Source organism: Emydura macquarii, unplaced genomic scaffold, assembly GCF_026122565.2.
Source record: "Emydura macquarii macquarii isolate MOO-44397 ecotype Brisbane River unplaced genomic scaffold, CSIRO-AGI_Emac_v2 contig_1644, whole genome shotgun sequence".
NCBI lineage: Eukaryota > Metazoa > Chordata > Testudines > Chelidae > Emydura > Emydura macquarii.
The window spans coordinates 18127450-18152796 of record NW_027131781.1 but is presented as its reverse complement, the minus strand read 5'-3'; the positions used below and the strand labels follow the sequence as shown (position 1 = coordinate 18152796).

The 25347-nt window shown below is 38.7% G+C and overlaps 2 protein-coding genes across 4 annotated transcripts in view; one reads left to right on the top strand and one right to left on the bottom strand.

Moving 5' to 3' along the window:
* The window catches only part of FGF7 (fibroblast growth factor 7), an 85337-nt gene extending 72298 nt beyond the window's left edge, over positions 1-13039 (top strand). For all 3 annotated transcript variants that reach the window (XM_067555787.1, XM_067555788.1, XM_067555789.1), the window contains 2 exons: positions 11475-11578; positions 12011-13039. In XM_067555787.1, coding sequence (XP_067411888.1) covers positions 11475-11578; positions 12011-12205 — 299 coding nt within the window. In that variant the 3' untranslated portion in view covers positions 12206-13039. The remainder of the gene's footprint in view (positions 1-11474; positions 11579-12010) is intronic.
* FAM227B (family with sequence similarity 227 member B) overlaps positions 1-25347 on the bottom strand; it is a 61158-nt gene that overhangs the window by 3755 nt on the left and 32056 nt on the right. The window lies entirely within an intron of this gene.

Genomic DNA, 25347 nt, shown 5'->3' with positions numbered 1-25347 from the left:
CCACAGTTCAGAAAATTGAGGATTTTATGGCACTTGGCAGGAAAGCAATAACCTTACCCAATCCAGTTAAACAATGGATCTAGTTTTCTGAATTTCAGAAAGGGTTTTATGTCAGAAGAGTCCACCAGATCATCTCCTGTATATCACAGGCCACTAACACCACCCAGCACACACACACATAACACCCGACAACCAAAATTAGATCAAAGTATTACAGCCCGCAGGAGATCAAACTATTATGTACCACAGACAGAGAATAGGAGAGACAAGATGCACCAGTGCCCAGGGCCCCCGCAATAACGGGAAAATGATTAAGTGAGATATACCCAGATAATCCTAGCAAGTATCCCACATCCACACACTGCATGTAGGCAAGAACCAGTCAGCCACACACCTGAGAGAGAAACAATGCTTAGTGTCTGACCCTTCTCATCCAATGTCTCATCTCTGGCTGTGGTCAACCCTGATGCTTAGAGGAAAGAGATTTTAAAAAAACCCAGAAGACACTGGAGTTTGGGGGAATCCTTTTTTGACACCTGCAGGTGGCCAGCTGAAACCCTGAGGCATGATCTTTTAGGAACAGAAAACAAAAACTGGAAATAAGCCCCAGGGCTGTGGAGCCCTGCTCTCCACCATCACAATCAACTACGCCATACAGTTGCAGTAATAAATTTGTCCAGTTTACTCTTAAAATTAATGAAGTTGTTTGCCCCCACAACCCCTATAGGGAGGCAGTTCCAGAACCTCACCCCTCCCATGGTTAGAAACTTTCTTCTCATTTCCAGCCTGAATTTGTTCATAGCCAATTTATATCCATTTGTTCTTGTGCCAACATTGTCCTTTAGCTTAAATAGCATTTCACCCCCTAGTATTTACCTCCCCTCCTATTGTATTTATAGAGAGTAATCAAATCCTCCCTCAGCCTTCTTTTTGTGAGACTAAATAAACCAAGCTCTTCCAGTCTTCCCTCATAAAATAGACCCTCCATTCCCTTGATCATCCTAATCTCTTCTCTGCATCTGTTCCAGTTTAGAATAATCTTTCTTGAACATGGATGACCAGAGTTGTACACAGTATTCCAAATGAGGTCTTACCAGTGCCTTGTACATTAATACTTTGCTACCTCTGCTAGAAATTCCTCGCCTGAAACACCCTAGGATTGCATTTGCCTTTTTTGAGATCTGCATCACATTGGTGGCTCATAGTCATCCTGTGATTGACCCACATAACCAAGTCTCTCTCCTTCTCTGCCACTTCCTACCTATGAGCCCCTAGCTTGTGACAGAAATTCTTACTTTGCAGTTTGTACTACTGAATTTCATTCCATTTCTTTCACTCCAGTCTTCAAGGTCATCCAGCTCTTCCTGTATAATATTCTGAACCTCCTCTGTACTGATGATGCTTCACAGCTTTGCCTTATCCCGATCAGCAAACTTCATCAGCACACTCCTACTTTATGTACCAATGTCATTAATAAAAATATTTAATAAGATTGGTCCCAAGACCGATCTTTGAGGAACTCCACTAGTAGCCTCCCTCCTGTCCAATAATTCATCTTTCAGCACAACCTGTTGCCTTCTCCCCTTTGGCCAGATCCTTATCCACCTTACAGTTCTTGTACTGATCCCGATCTTTCCTAATTTAACTAGTAATTTCCCATGTGGCATCATGTCAAATGCATTGCTTATGTCCAAGTTATATTAGATCTACTGCACTTCACTTATCTAAAAAAACCAGTTATTTTCTCAAAGAAAGAAATTGGGTTCTACCTTTGGTACAGCCATGTTGTATTACATCCCCTTTGCCATTTACCTCTCTGAATGGAATTATTCTTTCCTTCACAATTTGTACTAAAGCCATGCATACTTCTGAGGTCAGAGTAACAGGTCTTTAATTGCTCGGATCACTTTTTCTACCTTTCTTTAATATAGGTACAATGTTAGCTATTCTCCAGTCATACTGTAGTACCTCCAAACAGGCAAATTTATTAAAAATCTTTGCTACCAGACTATCAATCTCATGTGCCAGTCTTTCACTATTCTGGGATGGAAGTTATCCAGTCCCCACAATTTGAGTGCATCAAGCTCTTTAAAATTTTTCTTCCACTTCAGATGTGGTAATTTCCATTTCTAGACATTCATTTCCATCAGCTGTACTGCCTTCATGCACATGTTCCATATTATCATCCTTACTGAAGAAAGAAAAAAGAAAAAGGAAAGAGAAAGAGGAAGGGGAAAATAAAAAGTAAGAAAAACAGGATAAGATATATTTCACTCACAAACCTGGCTGATGTCTTCTGGTTTACTTAGGAAAGCATTCAGTAGCATAACATCAGTCAAAACTGAATTGTTAATAACTAGAGTTGGTCAGGAATATTTTGCCAAAACATTTTTTGACAGAAAATGTCAATTTGTTTAAACCTAAATTTTTTGCAGAAACTTATTGGTTTCAATAACACTTTCATCAGGAAAGTCTTCTCAGATCCAGAATCGGGGGGGGGGGGGGGGGGGGGAGAGAGAGAGACACACACACACACACACACACCACAAAAATAACCAATAGCCCAGTGGCTAGGGCCCTCAGGTTAGATGTGGGAGACCCAGATTCAGTCCCCGTTCTGTCTGATTTAGAGCAGCAACTCTAACTTGGGTCTCTGTATTCTAGGTGAGTGCCCTCATCACTTAGCTATTCTGGGGCTCTCTCTCTCTCTCTCATTTTTTCATGAAACATTTAGAATTCTTGGTTTTGTTTTCTACCAGATGAAACCAAATTTTGATTTTTTCTGCTAAACAGATTTCTTTGTTTTCTAACCAGCCATACTAATAACATGCAACTGAAGCATGAACATCCTTCAAAGAATTCACAAAGGCCACTGTATCTCTATAACTGCAGGTTCTTAGATTTGTTTGACAAAAGGCAAGAGGAAAGACTTACTGGGTACAAGCCATGGTCCAGTTGGTCCACCTACTACATAATTCCACTGCCACATACACATATATAACAGGGAGAAGCTGTGGCAACCTTACAGCAAACCTTGCTTTATTGACCACACCGAAGTTGCAGTCCAAATACCACAAATTATAGCTGAGGAGTCTGTTCCTCAAGGCGCACTCGCATATGGCTGACCACTCAGGTTGTGTGCTCATTATCAGAATTTCACTTTGACTGAAAATCTGTTCTTCAAATGCTGAATGACATTTTCAAACATTCAAAAAATTTTTCATTTTTCAACCAGTCTTGTTTTAACTTAGTCTTGGATGTATGGTATTCCTCAACAAGGAATGTTTCCATGTCAAGCTTCAAATCCAGCCATTTTTGAGCTGTCCATGTTGAAAAGAAACATTTTCTTCTACATAATCATAACACAAAAACCGTGGAAGGGATTTTACTTAAAATTACCAAAAATGTTCACCTTTGAATAGAGACTAAGCATGGAAGGTGAAATGAAGATGTTCTCAGCATGTGAAAATATATAATACACACGCACATCCAGGTAACACGTAGTTACTGCATCTACTGCAGATTTCAGATTCATAGTAAAACTACACCACAGCATGGTTGGAGTAATTTGACAGATGCTAAATTTATTATCCTAATAGTTACTTGCATGTGAAAACGTTTTGCTATGCTTGTGATTTTTGTCAAGGTATTAAAATCATTGCCATATGCAGGGAGACATATTTTCACCTCATTGTTAAATTAAAAACATACTGATATTGAATCAGTGACAAAATTGACCAAGCATCTATGTTTTATATACGTTTTGTTGGTTTTTTGTTTTTGTTTTTTTTTTTTTTGGGGGGGGGGGGGTAACAGAGGGAGGTTAATTATATTTTGAAAACTTTGTTAAAATGTGTAACCTGGTATACTAAATTATTTTAAAATATCTTCAATTTTTAAGTCCATCATATATTATATTATTTTAAATCCATATTCATATATAGTGGCATATTAATGTTCTATGAATATACAGAATACTATGTACATATTTGTATTTGGTTATGTGGATGTGGTGTATATAAACATAACATATGGGCATACGTAAAGTATGTGCATATTGTATTTACATCATTATTATCAGTAATTTATATATAAAGGTGTCAATATTTTGTTTATAATTTATTCTCTAATAGTTGAAAATAGCATAGAAATATACACTTATTAAGAATTTCTAAGGACATAATGATTGATGTCATTAGAATCTTTTCATGCATATCTTCCTGGTCAGTATACAACTGGTGAAACATTTATAAATGCCTATAACAAGTGAAAAGCAAATCATGTTTTTAGCAAAGACACATACAGAAATCATTACCCTCAAACTTGCTCAGAAAATTTAAATTGAGTTAGATGGTAAGATCAACCATTGGAATGAAATCCACTTTCACTACTGTGGAATCAATATCACTTCAAATTCAAGTAATGGCTGCGAGGGATAAGGAAAGAACTTACAACTTTAGTTTAATTAAGAATTCTGGACTCAAAACGTTCCTATTGCACATATACTCTAAGTAAAGTACTTCAAAGGGACTCTGCTTATAAGAAAAAAAAGTATGATTTTCAAAATGTTCTGCACAGGACTGACTCTGCTCCAACTAAAGTCAATGGTAAATGCACATTCATTGTAATGGGAGCATAGTTAGGCCAATGCTGAACACTTTTGTAAATCTCATCCAGTAGTTACTGCATGTAGAACTAATCCTTACATTTTTGGGCTCCTAATCAGGAAAGCACGTAAGAACATGCTTAAATCCCTCCTTATGTAAGAAAACACTGATATGGGATATTGACTTCAATGGGACTAAGTATGTGATTAAGCGCTTTCCTGAACAGAGATGGTTTCTTGACTGGAGGCTTTAAGATTCTATTTGTTGAAAGGAGAAAAACATCTTAGATGATTTTTAAATTGTCTGATTTCAAGAAAATAATGAAAAGCTTATTTTGTGTGGTGTAACACTGCTACCCTTCATGATTTTCAGAGGATTGTTTCAGATTTTACAGAGCTATTCTGTGTCTTTCAAACTACTGTTCTGGACCTTAAAGCATCCAAAAACATTTGAGGCTCCCACAGTTTCACCTCCTAATGGGCCAAGTTGAACCATCAAGGCATTGTCTGGCTACGCTGGGAGCACAGTAGGCACTAGATGTGGTTTAACTAGGTCACAACTCTATTTTTAAATATATGGGACTAACTGGCAGATAAAATTGTACAGTGCAGGTAATTCTATAATTCTTTCATATACTTGAGGGGTTGCCATCAGCCCTTTCCCTTACCCATCCTGGTCTCAGCTAACCTACTGCTCCTCCCTTGTATGAGGACTAAGGGGGGCTATAAAGAAGTGGTGGGGCTAACTCCCCACCATACAAGTCATAGGAGCCCCAAACACCCTTTCTCTGATCCTTTAAAGGATACCTCCTTTGAATCCTTTACCAGTCCATTTTATCTGATCACCATGTCCATTCCCTGCAGAATACTTTCCCTGGATATTTGCCACAAAGTTACGTGATAAATTGCAACATTATAGCCTAATGCCCCTTTCCTCCCTAACAGGACCCTAATCTGCAATAGGGAAGACAAAAAACCAAAACAATCTAATGGTGGATTTCATCACCAAATTAGGAAATAATGGGCTAAAAATGACAAATCCAGAAATTTTAAGTTTAATACAGTATCATTTTCTTAGGCAACAGATTTTAGCATCTTCGCTTTTAAAAGTAATATTTAGTTCCCACTAAATGCTGCTCTTTGGCACAGTTACACTAGCTTAGTCAACACTAGCAGTTTACTCAGGGGTATCTCAATTCTTGTTACTGATGAAATTGCAGACACCGTTAAACTCTGTTCTGCAAAGTCATTCTGAATCCTTAACTCATTTTCTTTCCACACAGATGAGAAATATCAAACATATATTTGACTGGCTAGATGCAGGTCAATCATCTGGTTTGAATGCTCCACTGGAGTTTCACAACCATAAAATGTAAAGTGAAAGTTAATACAATTTTTGGTGAGCTTAACTTTGAAGTTGCTCGGCTCAAATACTTTTTGCAATGCTTGCAGGTAGAGTGAAACTTGCTAAAAACTTGAGAAAGTTTTATTTGAAGTTTGTTAGATTCTATAGTGGAGCAGAGATGTATTGGAGAACAGATACAAGAGCAGAGAGTAAAGAAAGAGGCATTGACGGCACCACACCTTGAAGTGGAGGGAGGGATGTTGTCCAGCCAAGGGAAAGGGAAATGGTGGTGGGAGAAGAGAAGTCAGAAGCTGCTGCAAAAAGGGGGAATGGGTCAACATGGCAACGCTGACTCATCCCCTGGGACTGGAAAAGCTGAAAAGGGGCAAGCCTGGGCAGGAGAAGCCCATTTCCATGGAGCAGGTGAGGCTGCACCCACCTTACCTCCCCTTTAGGTGGCAGAATATCAGGTTTGGTCAGGACCTGTTGTGGGCATTGTGCTAGCTGCCCCTTTTTAGGGGGGCCGGGAAGGAATTTTTCCTTCACCACCAGATTGGCTCAAGTGGATTGGGGTTTTTTTCACCTTCCCCACAGCAGGTTCAGGGAGGGCTCTGTTATGGTGAGGTGTGAAGGGAATTAGGCTATATGTCGCAACTCATTATGTAAGTGTGGGGCACATGTCCAGTGCAGGCACTCCATAGGGAAAGTATACAGTGATCAGATAAATGGCTTGGTAAAGGACTTAAAAAGGAGATGTTGGTTAAAGGAAAGAAAAGGAACGGAACGGTGTGTCTGTGTGTGTGTGGGGGGAGGGGTGTGATTTGGGGTTCCTATGACTGGTAAGGCAGGGAGCCAACCTCCCTTTCTTAATCTTCATATTGTGGGCTTGGGATGAATGGTAAGGTCCAGGGACCAGCTAACAGGGAAGTTTAGCAAGGGAGTTCTCCAGGTGAAGGAGGATCGACTACGTGAGGTCCTTGGGGTGAGTTTGTTGTTTGTAATGTGTGTGTTTGTGGTGTGCTTGCTGCTTGAGTAGTCAGTTTGTTTGGGGGACCGTGTGCTGATCCTAGTGGCCTGCTAGGCAAAACTGGGAGCTTCTTAACCAGGCTTTGATCCCCAAGCCCTTTACCACCCATCAACCCTTAACCAAGGGGCTGGGCTACTTAGGAAGAACCAGGATTTAAAAAGCCCACTCCTAAGCGACAAGAGGGGCTAGTGACCAGGGGCAGCTAACACGGGAGTTTTGTGAGGGAGTTGAATGGGAGTATGAGGGGGTAGATACATTTCATTAACATTCTGTGAACTAAAGATAATAACCCCTCCCCTGATAAAAAACAAACAACAATAAAAGAAAGAGCTGAAGGAGTAAAAAGAGAATGCAGGCAGAAGTCCAGCAACAGCTTGGGGGCCATCCAGTCTATTACACTGAATGCAACATGTATAATTACCTGCCCTATGGGTGGGTGGCATATGTGTGCATTCGGTGCAAGGAGCTCTTGGCTCTCAGAGATTGCATAGGGGCTTTGGAGATCAGGGTGGCTGAACTGGAGGAGCTAAGGGAGACAGAGGTACACAAATGAGACTTTCCGGGATACAGTAGAATGGTCCCACTCCTAATATGACAGTCTCAGTACTGTTGAGGAAGATGAGAGTCTCAGGGAAGAAGAACCTCAAACTGGAGCAGAGGGAAACCATCCCATAGTTGGGACCCTCCTTCTAGATGATGTCATAGTATCCTCTCGCATTGAGGATATCTCTCTGGGGGAAGGAACTCCAATTATTAGGAAAAGACAGGCAATATTAATGGGGGACTTGATCATTAGAAACATTGATAGCTGGTTTTGTGATGACGAGGAGAACTGGATGGCGACTTGCTTGCCAGATGCAAAAGTTGTGGATCTTTCAATACATCTAGACAGACTTCTATGTAGTGCTGGGGAGGAGCTGGTGGTTGTGGTACCTGTAGGTAACAATGACATAGGGAAGGATAGGAGAGAGGTCCTGCAGGCCAAATTTAGGCTGCTAGGTAAGAGATGAATCCAGGACCTCCATGGTAGCATTCTCTGAAAAGCTTCCAGTTCCATGTGCAGGGCCAGTTAGACAGGCAGAACTGCAGGGTCTCACTGTATGGATGAGACAATGGTGTAGGGAGGAGGGGTTTAGATTTATTGGGAACTAGGGAACCTTTTTGGAAAGGTTTCAAGAATTCTGAAGGAACTCAAATGTGAAATTGCAGAACTACTAATTGTGGTATGTAAGCTATCATTTAAATCAATTTCTGTACCAGATGACTGGCGGATAGCTAATGTGAGGCCAATTTTTAAAAAAGGCTCCAGAGGTGATACCTGCAATTACAGGCCAGTAAACCTAATTTCAGTACCATACAAATTGGTTGAAATTATAGTAAAGAACAGAATTATCAGACACATAGATGAAGATGATTTGTTGGGGGAAGAGTCAACATGGTTTTTATAAAGGGAAATCATACCTCACCAATCTAATAAAATTCTTTGAGGGGGTTAACAAGCATGGTGATCCAGTGGATATAGTGTACTTGTATTTTCAGAAAGCCTTTGACCAGGTCCCTCACCAAAGGCTCTTAAGCAGAGTAAGCAATCACGGGATAAGAATATCCCCTCCTGGATCAGTAACCGGTTAAAAGATAGGAAACAAAGGGTAGGAATAAATAGTCAGTTTTCAAAATGGAGAGGGGTAAATAGTGGTGTCCCCCAGGGGTCTGTACTGGGGCCAGACCTGTTCAACATATTCATAAATTATCTGGAAAAAGGGGTAAACAGTGAGGTGGCAACATTTGCAGATGATACAAAACTACTCAAGATAGTTAAGTCCAAAGCAGACCGCAAAGAGTTACAAAGGGATCTCACAAAACGGGTGCCTGGGCAACAAAATGGCAGATGAAATTCAATGTCAATAAATGCAAAGTAATGCAAATTGGAAAATAATCTCAACTATACATGTAAAATGATGGGTCTAAATTAGCTGTTACTCTCAAGAAAAAGATCTTGGATTCATTGTAGATAGTTCTCTGAAAACATCCACTCAGTGTGCAGCAGCAGTCAAAAAAGCAAACAGAATATTGGGAATCATTAAGAAAGGTATAGATAATAAGACAGAAAATATCCTATTGTCTTTTTATAAGTCCACGGTACACCCACATGTTTAGTACAGAGTGCAGATCTGGTCACCCCATCTCAAAAAAGATATATTGGAATTGGAAAAGGTACAGAAAAGGGCAACTAAAATGATTAGGGGTATGGAAAAGCTTCCATATGAGAAGAGATTAATAAGACTGGACTTTTCAGTTTGGAGAAGAGACAACTAAGGGGGGATATGACAGAGGTCTACAAAATCATCACTGGTGTGGATTAAGTAAATAAGGAAGTGTTATTTACTCCTCATAACACAAAAACTAGGGGTCACCAAATTAAATTAATAGGCAGCAGGTTTAAAACAAACAAAAGGAAGTATTTGTTCACACAACACACAGTCAACCTGTGGAACTCCTTGCCATAGGATGTTGTGAAGGCCAAGACTATAATGGGCTTCAAAAAAGAACTAGATAAGGTCCATCAATGGCTATTAGACAGGATAGGCAGGGAGTGCTGTTTGCCAGAGGCTAGGAATAGCTGATGGGATGGACTACTTGATGATTACCTGTTCTATTCATTCCCTCTGAAGCACTTGGCATTGGCCACTGTCAGAGGACAGGATACTAGGCTAGATAGACTATTGGTCTGACCTAGTATGGCCATTCTTAAGTTCCAGAAATGAGTTGGCTGCGGGACCTGGATTGAAAAAAGATGGGAGCTGGTGGAAGCCCCAGGTAGTTATTGAATGAACATGGGGTTACCTGCACTGTACACTTATCTGTTGGCTAGTTCCAGATGTCTACTAATATAGTTGCACCCTGTTTAAAATCATATCAAGTATCTCCTGTCCTTCTTTTGGTATAGCCAGACAATAGATCTGTTGGTAGGAAAAACAAAAGGAAGAACATTTACAGGCTGGGAATGGTGTGGAAGCAGAACAGGTAGAGGCAACAAACTAAGGAGGCAAAAGGGAAGAGTAAGAAGTAGAAGGGCAGGAGGGTGTACAAAAGGGCATATAAGAAATATATACAGTAGCACAGATGAAGTCTGTTTATAAAAAATCAACAAAAAACCTCAACCGCAGCCCACACACTTCCCCTTCTCCCACTTCACGATGAATGAGCATACATTTGTAAACAAAGATAAAATTAAATGAATGTTGTTTGGGAGGGAGGTCTGCATCCTTTGAATGAAAAACTCACAGAATTGTGAGGACAATGTGACATTAACACTCATGAATTACTGCAGTGATAATAGATAATATTGCCACTACACAGTCCTGATACAGAAGTGGATAGGAATGGGGATGCCATAACATCAGGCAAGAATTATATTTGAGAAAGAGATGGTTAATGTGGGTAAAATGCTGCTTGTCAAAGATGTTAGGTTACACCCTTAATCTTCTCTCTCTTGCCCAGCCCACTTTTGTTGGGTACTGGATTCTGAATGGAATTGGCTGAGCTAAAAATACCTCCCTGTAGAAAATAAGTCACATGAGAAAGCTAGGTAGCAATTGTTCTGAGGATGGCCTCATATCAGAAAAGGTGTGGCCCAATCTCAAAAGTACTGTATTCTTTAAACTATTAAAATGCTTAAATTTGAAAACTACACAGTGTACTCTGAATCTCATTTTTTAAAATCAAAGAGTATTTTATGTTACAGGTAGTTTTAAAGCACACAAGTATCGATGGATATTTTGTTCATAGCACCTACCAGTCAAAACAAAATTAATATAATATAATGCAAGGACAATTCCAAATTTTCTGTTTTAAAGATATTTGAATAAAAAAATGTTGATTGTAGCTTTTGATTATTTCTCTTCAAATGCAGATATTTTTTCAGCTCCTATCAGTTTTCAAACCCTGTAAAGGTCAAACAGGTACTTTATCTTCCTTAAGACACTATGGTCTGTTTTCCATCATTTACAAGTTCTAAGGTTTATGCTTCTTCAAGGAGATGACACTGGTAAAATTCTCACAAATCTTTTAAATGTGGTCTTTACAAAAATTCTGTGAATCTTGGCTAAAACATGTATATTTCTTTCAACTGAAAACCTGAACCACAGAAATTTTAAGAAAAGTCTGATTCTTAAAAAATGCAAGTACAGTTTAGAACAACATGGTGAGTTGGAAACATAGCACTAGAAACTGACATGCAGAATTAGCTTGTGTGTGTGTGTGTGTGTGTGTGTATACACATATACAGGAGATTTTTTAAAAGAGGAAACCATGGTCAAGTCTGCATGCCATATGTGTAACTACATGAACTTTTTATTTTAAGAACCACTCTCACCAGTTTAACAGATTTTAAATAAAACCAGAAGTATTGTAGAATCATTAAGACAAATAGTCCTCTTTGGTTTGACTTCAGAAGCAAATGAACAGTTTACAGACCTCAATGTATTTCTTTGTAGGTATTCTGGAAATAAGAACAGTGGCAGTTGGAGTAGTGGCAATCAAAGGCGTGGAAAGTGAATACTTTCTAGCAATGAACAAGTCTGGAAAACTCTATGGAAAGGTACTGCTAATACTGCAAACAACTTGTACTATGAAAATACATACTTTTATACATTTTCCGCTGATTTTTACAGAATGTCTGTATAGTTTTTGTAAATTACTGATAGCAAATAGAAATGTAATGCATCTTTATCCAATGACAATGGTGGAATTTTATGCTTGTTTATAAAATCTGAGGATTAGATTCCTAATCTTGTTTTAGTAAAAATCCTCCTCTTGTTAAATATTTCAGCTGCTAGGGGCAGATATTCAAAGCTAAAACATAAAATATCTTAGTTAAGACTTAAGAGACCTAAATTAGTTATTGAGTATTTTAATAATGAATTGTATTTATTATATGGTATATGTTCTTCCCTCACATTCCTCACCCCCATTATGTATTTAAAGAACAAAACTGTTAATATTATGCTATATTATCATTCATTCTTAACAGAAAGTATGCAACGAGGACTGCAACTTCATAGAACTGATTGAAGAAAATCATTACAATACTTATGCTTCAGCAAAATGGACAAACAAAGGGAAAGAGATGTTTGTGACATTAAACCACAAAGGTATCCCAATGAAAGGTAAAAAAACCAAGAAAGAACACAAAGCATCCCACTTTCTTCCTTTGGCAATATCCTAATCCGTGTATGATATATAGAGAACTAGTTCCAGCAGGAAGATTATTTTTAAGGAGACTGTTTGAACAAGTAATCAAGAGAGGCTGGAATACTACTGAAAAACTGAACAAGCTGGACTTGCGCATTTATGTTTATTTTAAAGAGACTTCATTAAAAAAAGATTTGAAAATATACACAATCAGATTTAGTAACTAAAAGTTGTAAAAAATTGTAAAGAGTTGTACAATCATTATGTTAGTAATAGTAACTGAGTAGTTTCTTAAATTAATTTACCCTTAAGAGTAAGTCATGACTTGATTATCTGATGATATTTTATTTAAAAAAACCTATCTGCTTATTAAACATGGCTGCTATAATAATAATAAAGCAGATGATAATGTTATGTAAAATATGTCGGACTTTAAGGCTGCTGGAATGATTTGTCAGATTATCAAGTCACTAGTAAATGTGGAGATTGAGCAGTATTTTAAACACTTCCCAGTTAAATTGAAACTATACATAAATTAGGACCAGGAAAAAAAATTAAATCTTGTAAATTTGTTACTGTCATATTCAGATAAAAAAAGCTTGTTTGGAAAATAAAAGTTGTACCACTACAAAATGTCAAATGTATTAACGAGAACAAATACTTAACGCTGCTCTAAAAATATTTCAAAAGAGTGTACGTAAAATAATAGGAATAGAAATAAATAAAAATGTACTTCATCTCACTTTCCACAAAATAACATTTTATATAACGACGAAGTAAAAATTCAGACATCTTAAGGTTTTTTATGTAAAATAACCTATCTTTTGTATAATTCCTGTTAGGGCATATGGCTTTTAATATTGTTTTTCCACCGTTATTCATGCTTTTTCTGATGTTACAGCATTAAACTTTAAGTTGTATTTGAACTTTATTGTTCTAAGTTATTTAAGTTGATGTTATTTATAAAAAAAAACTTATTAAGCTGCATCTGTTTCATATGCTTTTAATTCTAAAGGAATAACAAAATGGTCTGGCTGAGCTGCATTGGTTTTTTTCTATGACCAGACACAAAGTCTAGTACACAACACTCTTGCCAACATGCACTGGATGGCATTCAAAAATGACAGCCTGCAGCAATTCTTACAATGGAAGTCTCACAGGGAACAACCCAAAAATGTAAAAAATCTTTTGCCACATACTGCTGCCAATTAAGTTTGATAGCATTCCCAGAGTTACAGCAGATATAATAAGGTTATAGCCCTGATAGATATTGGGCTACATCCTCAGTTGGTATAAATCAGCACTGAATTCTATGGAGCTACACCAACTTATACCAGCTGAGGAAAAGGTCCAGAAAGTCTAGCCAATAATAATGAAACCTCATGACACTAGAGATTTAAATCCTCTATCCAGAGATGTAAAGCAACAGTTCAATAACTACTGCCACATGAATAGTTGTGTTTCTACTTTAATTCTCGCCCACGTTCTTCAAACTGCCAAGTTTGTCAGTTAATATGATATGAGTACTTGTCTACTATAGGAAATGGACAGAGATCACCAAATAATTACACTATAAAGCAACTGCTAGATGATCACTATTCACCTAGGATAAATTCAAAGCAGTTTCCAATGGCGTTAAATTCAAAATTCAAAAATTCAAAATACAAATTCCTGAGCTGCATTACAGTAGGGCTTTTGCCAGTACAGAAATGTTGTTTAAAAAAGATAAATCATAGCCCTAACCGACATAACTGTACTGGCAAAAGTTTCTAGTGTAGACCTGGCCTAGGATAGTTCAAGTTTTGAAAGCAAAAAATGAACCCACACCAAAATTGTTTGTGTTTAGCTGCTCTGTTGAAGCTGGACTTAAAATGTAACCATATGCCAACATGCTTAAAATTAAATCCAGAAGCAGAGTTGGCTTTTCTAAAGATCTTATGATTAGGTAATTCAAACAGAGAGCAGTACAATCAAATGTTTCTTAAACTCTGTCGATAATTTTTATTTGCAGTTTTTAATGTTTGTCTTGCTTATTGGGCTAACATTATGATTCCCTAAACTATCTGTATATGATCAAAGATCAGAAGAGCTGATTATCTGCATTCATGTTGCAAAGAAGAGTGCTATCTTATAAGGAAAGATGATCAAGATACAAAGAAAACATTCAAATAATTGCAGTGTTATTAACAGGCAAGATCATGCTCCTTTTAATCCATGCACAGAAGATCTTTCATACATAGTTCATCACCTTTGCCTGTGGGGGGAAACTACCTAGTTGAATGTTTGTTAAATATCTGAATATAAAAAGCATATATAAAATGCTAAATGTTATTGGCACAGAGAAGTGCCATTTTTCTAGACTACCTATTTGATTTTAAGGAAATTCTGCATGTGACGTGGCTGTAGAATGAAGCAGTGTATGTCCATACTCACAGCTGATTTTCAATCAGAGCCACTGGATATGAGCACTTTTGAAAATCTGGCCATGCCATTTAGGTGCCTAAACAGGAATGAGTGCTTTTAAAAATATGGACCCATAATTAATTTCATACTCATATTTTTGGAAGAAACAGATTGTAAATTCTCAGTTATTAGATGTGCTTGTCTAATCAAAAATTAGATTTTAAATGTAATACTTACAATTGCAGTTGTTTTTAAAATATTTTAAATCACTGACTAATAATTAACTATTCTGCCCAGGATTGGGGGCGGGAAGATATCCATGCCATCAGAATCTGCATGGATATCTCCCCCCAATCCTGGACAGATCAGAGTTAACCACCTCTGTGGCACCATGCACTCTTCCCTCGTTGAAAGCAACTCTGTGAGTCTGGGGATCCCCATGTGAGAAGTGATAGGGTGCAGGCAGAGAGTGACTGGATTAGTGTTAGGTGCAGGTGAAGCCTGTAGATGCACACTGTCCCCATACCAGTTGTACAGAGATTACCTGGGAAAGTTAATACAGTCTGGGCTGCATTAATTCTCCTGTGGATCCTTGTCTGAGGGATCCACCTTAAAGGGCAATTCTGAGGGATAGCTGAGCCAATGGGTCTCTCTGGTATTGTGGCTCTGCAGGTTGCCATGCTACAAGAATGGATGGGAGTTACCAGGGCTCCAGAGCCAGTGCAGAGCTACATGGGTTTCTGTAGATCCCTTGGGATTTGGGTCTGCAGCCTGCTATGGGGTGTGCACAAACCCCATTGTCCCATATAGAATCATCAAGGACAAACTGTCCCAGGTGATCCTCACAGAGTTTGTTTCCCCTTAGCTCTGTCCCACAAGGTTTACTGCATGGAGAGATCCCGCTGTTATTTGAAATCAACTTACTTTAAACAATTTTCAGTAATGACAGTGCTCATATAATTTAAAATCTCTCCTGTCTTTTCCACTATAAGAATAGAATTGGATGTGCTCCAGGGGCTATGATATATAATTATGTAGTATTTCTAACATTTTCCTGACATTAATGTGTAGATAGCATCCCATTAAGTTCTGATATCTGGCCAGTTCCAAGTGCTTTATAAAACAAACAACATAATTATTTCAAATTCATTTGTACCTTAGCAACAAGAGCCAGAAATATCAAACCACCTACTAGAGAACTAATCTGCCAGAATAAGTCATCTAAATTAGTATTTGTATTCTACAATATAAAATAGACTTTTGGAACCAACCTTTAATCAATAATCAGTGATAACACGTGCTAAGTACTTTGTTCTATAAAGTGGTGCACATACATATTAAGATATAAAGTATGGAAACTTGGTGAGGTTAAAAAAAAGTCTGTGCTAGGTAACCAGAATAGTTGCCAGAATGCTAAAATTTATGAGGTGCCATTTGTACCTATCATCCAGATTATTCTGCCAGACCCTCTTACGCATCCTCATATGTTGTTAGATTGGTTCTGCGGTAGATGGCTTTATTTTCAAAGGAAGTGCTGTGTTGCCTTCCTAGATGGAGCTATAGTCAGAGAAGTTGTAGTGCTGCAAAAGAGCTCAGCAGAATAGAAGCTATCTGAAAGGTGTGCCTGGGAGTGACAAAAGGGAACCATAGGTAGGCTGTAAGTCAGAGACAATGGGTAAAAGTGATAGATTGCACAAGGGAAAAGGAAGGGAAATACAACATTTTTATGGGGAAAGAAAGGAGAGAGATAACTCAGGTACAAAAGGAAGGAAAGGGCCTACACAGGTGGAAGAAGAGAAAAACAATAAAGAGGAAAATGATGGCAGAGATTATGGGAGAGTAGAGAAGTAAATAAATAAAATAAAGAGACAAGGTTTAACAGAAACAACCACACTGCCCTCCTTGCTGTCAATTTAGCAGGAAAGAGAAGAGAGTGTGGTTATTAAAAAGGGATCATGACTTGGAAAAATCACTGTTATGCCTTTCTCCTGGGTTTGGTCTTCAGCTCCTTGTGGCCTTTACAGACCAGTGTAATTTAGAGAGAAGTCCTTACATTATGCTAACCCAGTGCATAGTGGAAGACATGCACAGTGAAGTGCAAAGATCAGGCCAGCACAAGTGGGAGCTTTACACTGCCTCTTAACTTCCATTCTGTATTATGCAAGTACCTAAGGATCCGGCCCTGAAAATCCATCTCACAAGAAAAGACACCTCTTGTCAGTCTCAGATGGAGAACACTGCTTCCTGAAAAATGGATTTGGAGTTAGAGAGTGGCAGAGATAATCAGCCTAAATTGACTAAACCAAAGATAAGAAGATCCTAAAAATGTAAGGATAGAAAGACAAAGGAAAAGAAGAAGGAACAGCTGTCAGCTTTCTTTTATTATTAAAATATTTCCAATTTAATCTTTTTCAAATATTTTTGAAGACAATCCTCACATCAACCCCAATTTTCTGTATACAGTTAGGGTGCAAACCCTTCTGCCAATTCAGCTTCTTCTCTTGCCATCTATTCTTCCTCTCCCATTTTCAAGGCACCTTTTCAATATGAAAAGATTGCAGTTCTAGTAAATGTACCTGTCTGTAGTTCAATGCTTTGCTGCTGAACTGCAAAGCTGACTACTAACAATCAACTAAATTTGGCTACTTACTTGTTATTACACTAACACCTTCCAGAACTACTACCTAGTGCACAACTAATTCCAAGACAATTGTTTCAGACTGCACTTCTATTGTCAGCAGGAACTCTATAAGTAAGGAAGGAAAGGATGGCAAAGTTTGACCAAAGACTGGTCTTAAATAAAGGAAAACAGAGCATAAAATGGGTAGAGGCACTGAAAGTATGAGTGTACTGTTAATATATCAGAGAATTAAATTTGCCTTTTTCACAGTTGCATCACATTGTTGACCCCTATTCAATTTTTGAGCCACTGTAACCTCAGATCCTTTTCTGCAGTACTACTGCCTTGCCAGTTACTCCCCATTTTGTAGTTGTGCATTTGATTTTTCCTTTCCAAGTGTAGTACTTTGCAACTTTCTATACTGAATTTTCATCTTGTTGATGTCAGACCAGCTCTCCAATTAGTCAAGGTCATTTTGAATTCCAATCCTGTCCTTCAAAGTGCTTTCAACCCCTCCCAGCTTGGTGGCATCCACAAATTGTATAAGCACATGCTCCACTCCACTAACCAAGTCATTAATGAAAATATGAAATAGTGTCAGACCCAAGACAGAACTCTGCAGGACCCCAATAAATACATTCCCCCAATTTGACAGCAAACCATTAAAATTAGTCTCTGAGTATGGTTCTTCAACCAATAATGCACCCACCTTAAAGTAATTTCATCTAGACCATATTTCCCTACTTTGCTTACTATCTATTAGGTCAGTAATCAAAGAATGTAATCAGCTTGGTTTGACATAATTTGTTCTTGACAAATCAATGTTGACTGTTATTTATCATCCTATAGACGCATACAAATTGATTATTTATTAATTTGTTCCAGTATCTTTCCAGGTATCAAAGTTAGGTTAACTGGTCTGTAATTCCCTGGAGACTTCTTTGTTCATCTTCTTAAAGATAGGTACTGTGTTAGCCCTTCTCAGTCCTCTGAGACCTCACCTGTCCTCCATAGGTTCTTGAAGATAATCACTAATTGTTCACAGATTGCTTCATCTAGTTCCTTAAATACCCCAGGGTGAACTTTGTAAGGCTCTGCTGACTTGAAGACATCTAACTTATTCAATATTTTAACCTATTATTTCCCTATTTTGGCTTGTGTTCCTTCCACCTTGTTAATATTAATTGTGTTACACATCTGCTTACAATTAACCTTTTTAGTGAAGACTGAAATAAAATAAGCATTAAACCCCTCAGCTTTCTTGGTGTCATGTATTGTTAGCTCTCCTGCCCCATTAAGTAGTGGACCTATACTTTCCTTTGTCTTTCTCTTATGCCTAATGTGTTTATAGAATCTCCTCTTATTGCCTTTTAAGTCCCTCGCTTAGATATAACTCATTTTGTATCTTGCGCTGTTCTTTTATACTTATCTTAGCAATTTGTCCAATTTTTCCACTTTTTGTAGGATTCCATTTTGATTTGTAGGTCATTAAAAGAGCTCTTGATACAGCCATATTGGCCTTTAAATGATCTTCCTATCTGTCCTATACACTGGGATAGTTTCCTGCTGTGCCTTTAATATTGCCTCTCTGAGAAACTGCTGGCTGTCCTCAACTCCTTTTTCCTTAGATTTTCTTCCCATGGGACCCTACATATCAGTTCTCTGAGTTGGAGAAGTCTGATTTTTTGAAAATGTCTTCCTTGCATGTGATAAATACAAATGTATCTTCTGGCTGTATTTGGAATATGTTTTACACTATTAAATGTCTACTACTGTAAAATACATGTATTATATAGTATAAAGTTAATAATGGCAAAATTGGCTAATTTTCATGACTTTGAAATATAAAACATAATTTGTTTTCACTTTTAGTTCTCCATTGCAGCTATTTAAAATATTATCACAGAAATTATACCAGCCACTCAGATTGCCACATGGTTAATCATTATTCAACAAGTAAGAAACCACATTTATAAAAGTATACTGCTCTTTTTAAACCAATGCACTTTTACGGATAATTTGGTCTCTGGCTGAACACACAATCAGTTTGTTCTCAAAAGTCCCATTCTAGCAAGCCACTTCAAGCATGTGATTGATGCTATTGAAGTTGATGGAACTTTGAAGTCAATGGAACTACTCATGCGCTTAAAGGTAAATGCTTTGGTGAGTCAGGTCCTAAGATAATATAAATGCAGCAAGTTAATATTGGTACAGAAAGCAACTGTTACTTCACTACACTTATATAATAATAACACTTACAGAGTACTTTTCATAGTCAAAACACTTTACAAATGATGAATTAATTTATTTTTACTACACCCTGATGAAGTATTTAGAAAAGGTATTATTATCCCCATTTTACAGCTGGAGGAACTGAGACAAAGACAGGTGATTCACCTAAAGCAACAGAAGCAATCACTGTCAAAACTGAGATCAGAATTCAGGAATTCCTTAATCATTCTTTATTTACTGACAATATTGCATGAAAAGGAAAGAATTCACCTTACTTTTACCATCCCAGGTTGAGTTTTCAGAGGTGACAGTTAGCAAAACTATCTTTTCACTTGATATGGAGTAATTAATGGCAATAAACATGGAACCCTACTCTGCTAATTTTACATAGTCATTTTTTAGAGTAGACCTGCACTTTACTTTAGAGAGTACATTTTTCAAGGAATTACACGAGGTTTTAAACCTGAGACTTCTGTTAACTTTAATGATTCACACAGCTAAAACTCCTCATAATGCTTTGAAAAAGCAGACTGTAAATCCAAATTATTTTATATTATATCGCTAGACTTTGTAATAATATTTTTTTAAATTACACAAATATTCAAGTAGTATAAAGAAAATCAAGCATTAAAAACCTCGGTCTTGTAAATAATCTAATAATGCACTCGCTGAGGCAAGCTAGCTTGTAAATCCTGAGGCATTCCAGATACTGAAATTGTATAACTGCTTACATTCCAGACCTAAAAAGGGAGATTTTCTTCTATTTTGTTTGTAAGGCAGATTTTAACTCACTATTATCCATTTGTTTCATTAAGAAAACCTTTTACTAAATTTTTTAAGTGACTCTACACTTGTAAAGGCTGGGTTTTCACACCATCAGCTGAACAGATAATTAAAGTAAGAAGAAATCATTTTACAATAAGGAAAATAAATCAAATATTTTCCTTTAGTGGGGACCCAATGAGAACTGAACTTTTAAACAGAGGTGAACATACTACATACTTGGAAATTACAGTATCTTCTGGTCTGTGCCCGAGGAAGTATATTTTGATATCTGAATCTTTCTGTACCTATGAAATTTTAGTATTTTTACTCTCATTCTTAGAATAGCTTTTCCAGTAATGATTGTCAAGGGTCTGATCCTGCAAAAGTATTGACTGGCTCTGGCTGAAGGGAGTTAGATGCCTAACTTGCTTAGGCACTAGTGGGATTTTCAAAAGACACCTAACTGTATTAATCTCCACTCTAAACAACAGTACAACCCCGCCCTCCCTGTGAAAAGAACCCCAAACATGTTTGAATATACTAATCTTATTTTGAAAAACTCCATTTCTATTCTGTTTTTTGTAACTATTTTAGTATTATACATTTTTATTCAGGTTAGGAATGTTTTCTGTAATAAAAGTTAAGTGTTCCCAGCAGAGGGGACTGGAAACTGCTGATAATGGGGGGGGCACAACGGCAGGCCCTCCGACCACAGCCCTGGTCAACTTCCTGGTGACTGCCAAGGCACCCTCCAGCAACACCCTCTTGCCTGCCCCACCCATTGCCCTGGCCCTCGCTGCCCCCCCAGACTTCAACCCATTGCCCCTGGCTTCCACTGCCTCCCTGAGCTCCCCATCCCACCACAAGCAGCATGGGCCCAGTTGCCTCCCACCCCATTGCCATGACTCACCGAGCTCTCTTCTGTGCACTCCAGGCAGGCTAGTCCAGACCGTACTTGAGCAGGTAACTGTGGCTACCAGCGAAGGGATAGGATTCAACTGTCTTCCCCGTGCTCCCTCTGGCAGAGGGCTGTGCTGCCAGCCTGGCCTCCTTTCCCTGCTCCAGGGACTGCCTAGCGGGGTTCAGTGGGAGTACTAGCTTCTGGTGACTTTCCCTGGCACGTCCCTCTCAGCCACTCTCAGCTCAACTCCCACCCTGGCAGAAAACTGATGGGGCATGTGATCCTGTGTGCCCCTGACCATGCATTGCCTATGACTCCCAGCTTCCCTTTTTATGGGCACAATGTGTAGAATCTCAAAATAGGGACCTTATAGGCAGTCATCGATTTAATTTTACCTTGGACAGCACTAGTTATAAGGGAATGAAATAGCTATGTGGCTATCAGCTGCTGAGTCAGCCTGGTCCAGCAGACAGGGTGCTAGCCTAGGAGTCAGGAAACCTAGGTTTGAGTCCTAGCTCTGCAGTTCACCTACTGTGCAACCTTGGGTAAATCACTTCACATCTCAGAACCTCAATTCTCCAACCACAAAATGGAGATAAAGATACTAAAGCACTATGAAATGTACAGAGGAAAAGCACCATATAAGAGCTAAGTATTGTTGTTATTATGGGCTGTGTGGACCATTGAAACTAGGAAATTCTGTCACTCCCTAGAAAAAAGTCCACACTAACATGATTCCTCTTTAGGCATCATGTGGCTGTCTATATAACCAGCCTCTCAATTGTCATAAATGAGAAGAACAGTTCATGGGACTTCATCTTTCCTTCAGCGCTTAAAAGGACATAGTAAATGGTGGGATGGGAGGTTTATTGTATGGCCTACAATAGTAATACCCTCACATTTTTAGTTAATGGAGATAGGAAAGCACCTTTATAGGAGATAGGAAAGTACATTATACACCACACAAATCAAATCACTGCCTTCCTCTTTTGGGGCCAAACACAGAAGTAACTAGCCCCCAATGACTTTAGGAACTACTGTGGACAGATAGCACAGCTCCAGTAAAAGGAAGAGGGTTATGTCCAGAACAAAGTGTTTTACTTAACCTGCTACACGTATAATTTCTTTCTACTTAGTTTAATATGCTTTTTCTCTTGTACTAGAACGATGCTGCAATGATGGGGTTCCAGAACTGAAAGGGAAATCTAATTCTTTTAAAACCAAATCATTAGAACTTGCAAAATGCAAGCAAATGTTTTTGTTGGTTTCAGGTTTCATAAAAGCTTATTATTTTTCAAAAGCTAAATGTGCTCCCGACAATGTCCCTTCAATATTTTAGATAAAATTCTATTTTTAAACCCTGTTATTACAGGCTGAGCAACATACAAATAAAGAATCTGAAAGCAAGAATCTCCCTTTGAGACTGGAACGTGAGTGGTAGAAGGGAATAATACAATAAGCTTGATGACAGTGCTAATTTCAGCATTCCTTAATGCAATTGTGGTTCATTCTTCACTTATTGTACTTGAAAGGAAATAGAGAAGTTAATACAAGGAAGAAGAGCAAGGAAGACTACAAGCCAACTGCTGAAAACTGAGAGATGCCCCTCCTTATTATGCAGTAAATATACATGGCCAGCTTATACAAGCAAAAATAATTCTGCAAATAAAAGAAAGGCCTATAAAAAGTAAAATGCTTTTTTTTTTTTTATAGGGATCCAATCCTGAAGCTCCTGTTCAGAAGCAAATACTTCCATCTCAGTTAGGCAGCACACTCCATAAATGTAGTCACACTAGAATGGTTCTCCTGTGCTTTTACTATCTACAGGCTTTGTGAGAATCACTACACGTTAGTCCAAAGCCAGGTGTCCTGGTCATAAAACACACCTTGTGATCATTCTACTCCTGCTTCTTCCAAAGCTGATCATGAGACATACTGCAGAAGCTGACACAGCGGAATCAATGCAGAATTAAGTGCTCACCCAACACTATAGGCAGGTGATGCTGTAGAGCTGTGGTGTCCAACTTTTTCAGTCTGAGATCCAAATGTATTATTTAAAAAAGATCAAAGGGGAAAATCAATATTTAGGAACAATTTATCTGCCCTATTGTACTCCCTTGGTCCATCCTTTCTGGGCCATAACTAACAAGTACAAGTTAGAGCAGCCTCCATGAAGCTGTAACCTTCACTAGGGTCAGGGCTGAAGCAGAGGATCAAGGACATGGAACAGGTTGTTGGTTCTCAACTTTTCCTCCCTCTCCTGCTCTTGTGTTTGGCTAGGAGAAGGCCCCTCCCCAGACTGAAACAGAGCCAATTAAGAGTCTGTACTGGGGTTCCCACAGCTCAACAAGGAAACAGACATGGAGCAATCACAGCCATTCTATCATTTCTCCCCTGCAGTGTAGCAGGTGCCCATTGGGGATGCTGCTGAGCAGCACTTTCAATTCATGCATGATCTGCTGCTGAGGCTGCAGCGGAGATGATGGGAGGCAGCTGGGAAAGCAGCTTGCCCTGCTTTCTCCACATAGAGATGGGACTGATTCAAACTCTTCAGTTTAAAGTCATAGAGTGCAGCTCAAGGAATACTTTTTCAATTTATAGTCAAGCATAAATTGTAAATAGTGGGGGCCACCACTTAGACCTTCCAGCATCACAGGTTGGACACCCCACAATAGAAGCACTTGATGCTTGGCATAACCTCAAGATGCTCTCTGCATTAGCAAAAATTATGGGTCACATTCCCAGGTGCCTGAGCAGCAACTGGCCCACAAGAGAAGGGTTCACTGATGTCTTCCCACTACATTTCCCCCTCCCCAATCCTGAGGGCACCATAGCAATTGGTATAAGTAAAAACAGACTCATGGTTTATGTCTTATTTATGTCAGCAGTATTCACAGTGGGTTCCAGTAATACTCTCTCTGCAGTTTATATGTGATCTTTCATCACAGCAAACAATGTAGCCATCACTGCAATCTTTGTTAAGAAACCTGACACAATTTTGATAGAGGCCTATCTATTTTTTCTATTTTATGTTTTCAAGGTAATTGTAGTTAAAATTAAACCTGTCAGGCTAATAGCACTGGAAACTTAGGCCTTGTCTACATGGTACGGCCATGTGCACCTCAGAGGTGTGATTTCTAGAGCATACTAACATGTTGCACATTAATTGGTCTCTGTAGACCCTGGTGGTGCTCACTAAAAGTTCCGTAGTACTACTGTTTGAAACAATACTATGTTAAAGTATATTAGGGAACTATTAGTGAGCACCAGCAGAGTCTACAGGGACCAATTAATGTACAGCATGTTAGTGCACTGCAGAAATCACACCCCTGTTGGGTGCATCATGCAGACCAGTGTTTCTCAACCTTTTAAATAGCAAGTACCCCAACACTCCATTTTCCACGAGATTTTATATTTACAGACTAATGTGTACCCTATGTTGGAAGAAGGGCTGAGTATATAAGACTGTGATATGACAGATGTCAGCTCTAGCGGGGGTAGGGTTACCACATTTACACCAGGGGTGCACAACTCAAGTATGTACCTGGGCTACAGGTGATGCTGGCAAAAGCTAGGAAGCTTTGAGGGGCATGCCAATGGTAGGGAATATAAAGTGATAGGCAATGTGCGGCACACAAAATGTTTTGCCATAGATTTGAGAGGACTGGGAGCTGGGACCGGGCAGGAAGCGGGTGGCTGCAGCCTGGCTTCCCCAGAAGTAGGCAGCTGCCACCCGCCTCCCCTTCACTGGGTTTTTCTCCAGGTACCCCGTGCCTGTGTCTCGCATACCCCCGTGCGTACACGTACCACAGGTTGGGAAACTATGATGTAGACAATCTTGAAGTCCTCTTTTTATCCACAGAGCAAGGGTAATGTGTTTGCAAGCTTCTCTCATAAAAGTCCTTCTAATACACAATTTATCCCTGTTGAGGAGGATTCACTTCCCAAAACAGCCTCTAAACCCAATCACTCATTGGTCTTTCTGGAAGATCTGCAAACGTATGTGCCAGCTGTAATGGTCTTCTTTTCCATTTGTGTATGGAGGCACATATATATTAGAAAATGGAAAATTAACACTTGCTGGGTATTCATAGACTCCACTGACTTAAATGGGAATTTTGCCTAAGGAAGTCATGTATGTTTGACAGCAGATTCTTCTTGCAGATTTTCCTCTATCCCTCCACAATGGGGAAGGTTCACACATCTTTGGGACAGAAGAATGGTCTAGAAACTTTGAAGAGCCCTTGGATCCATA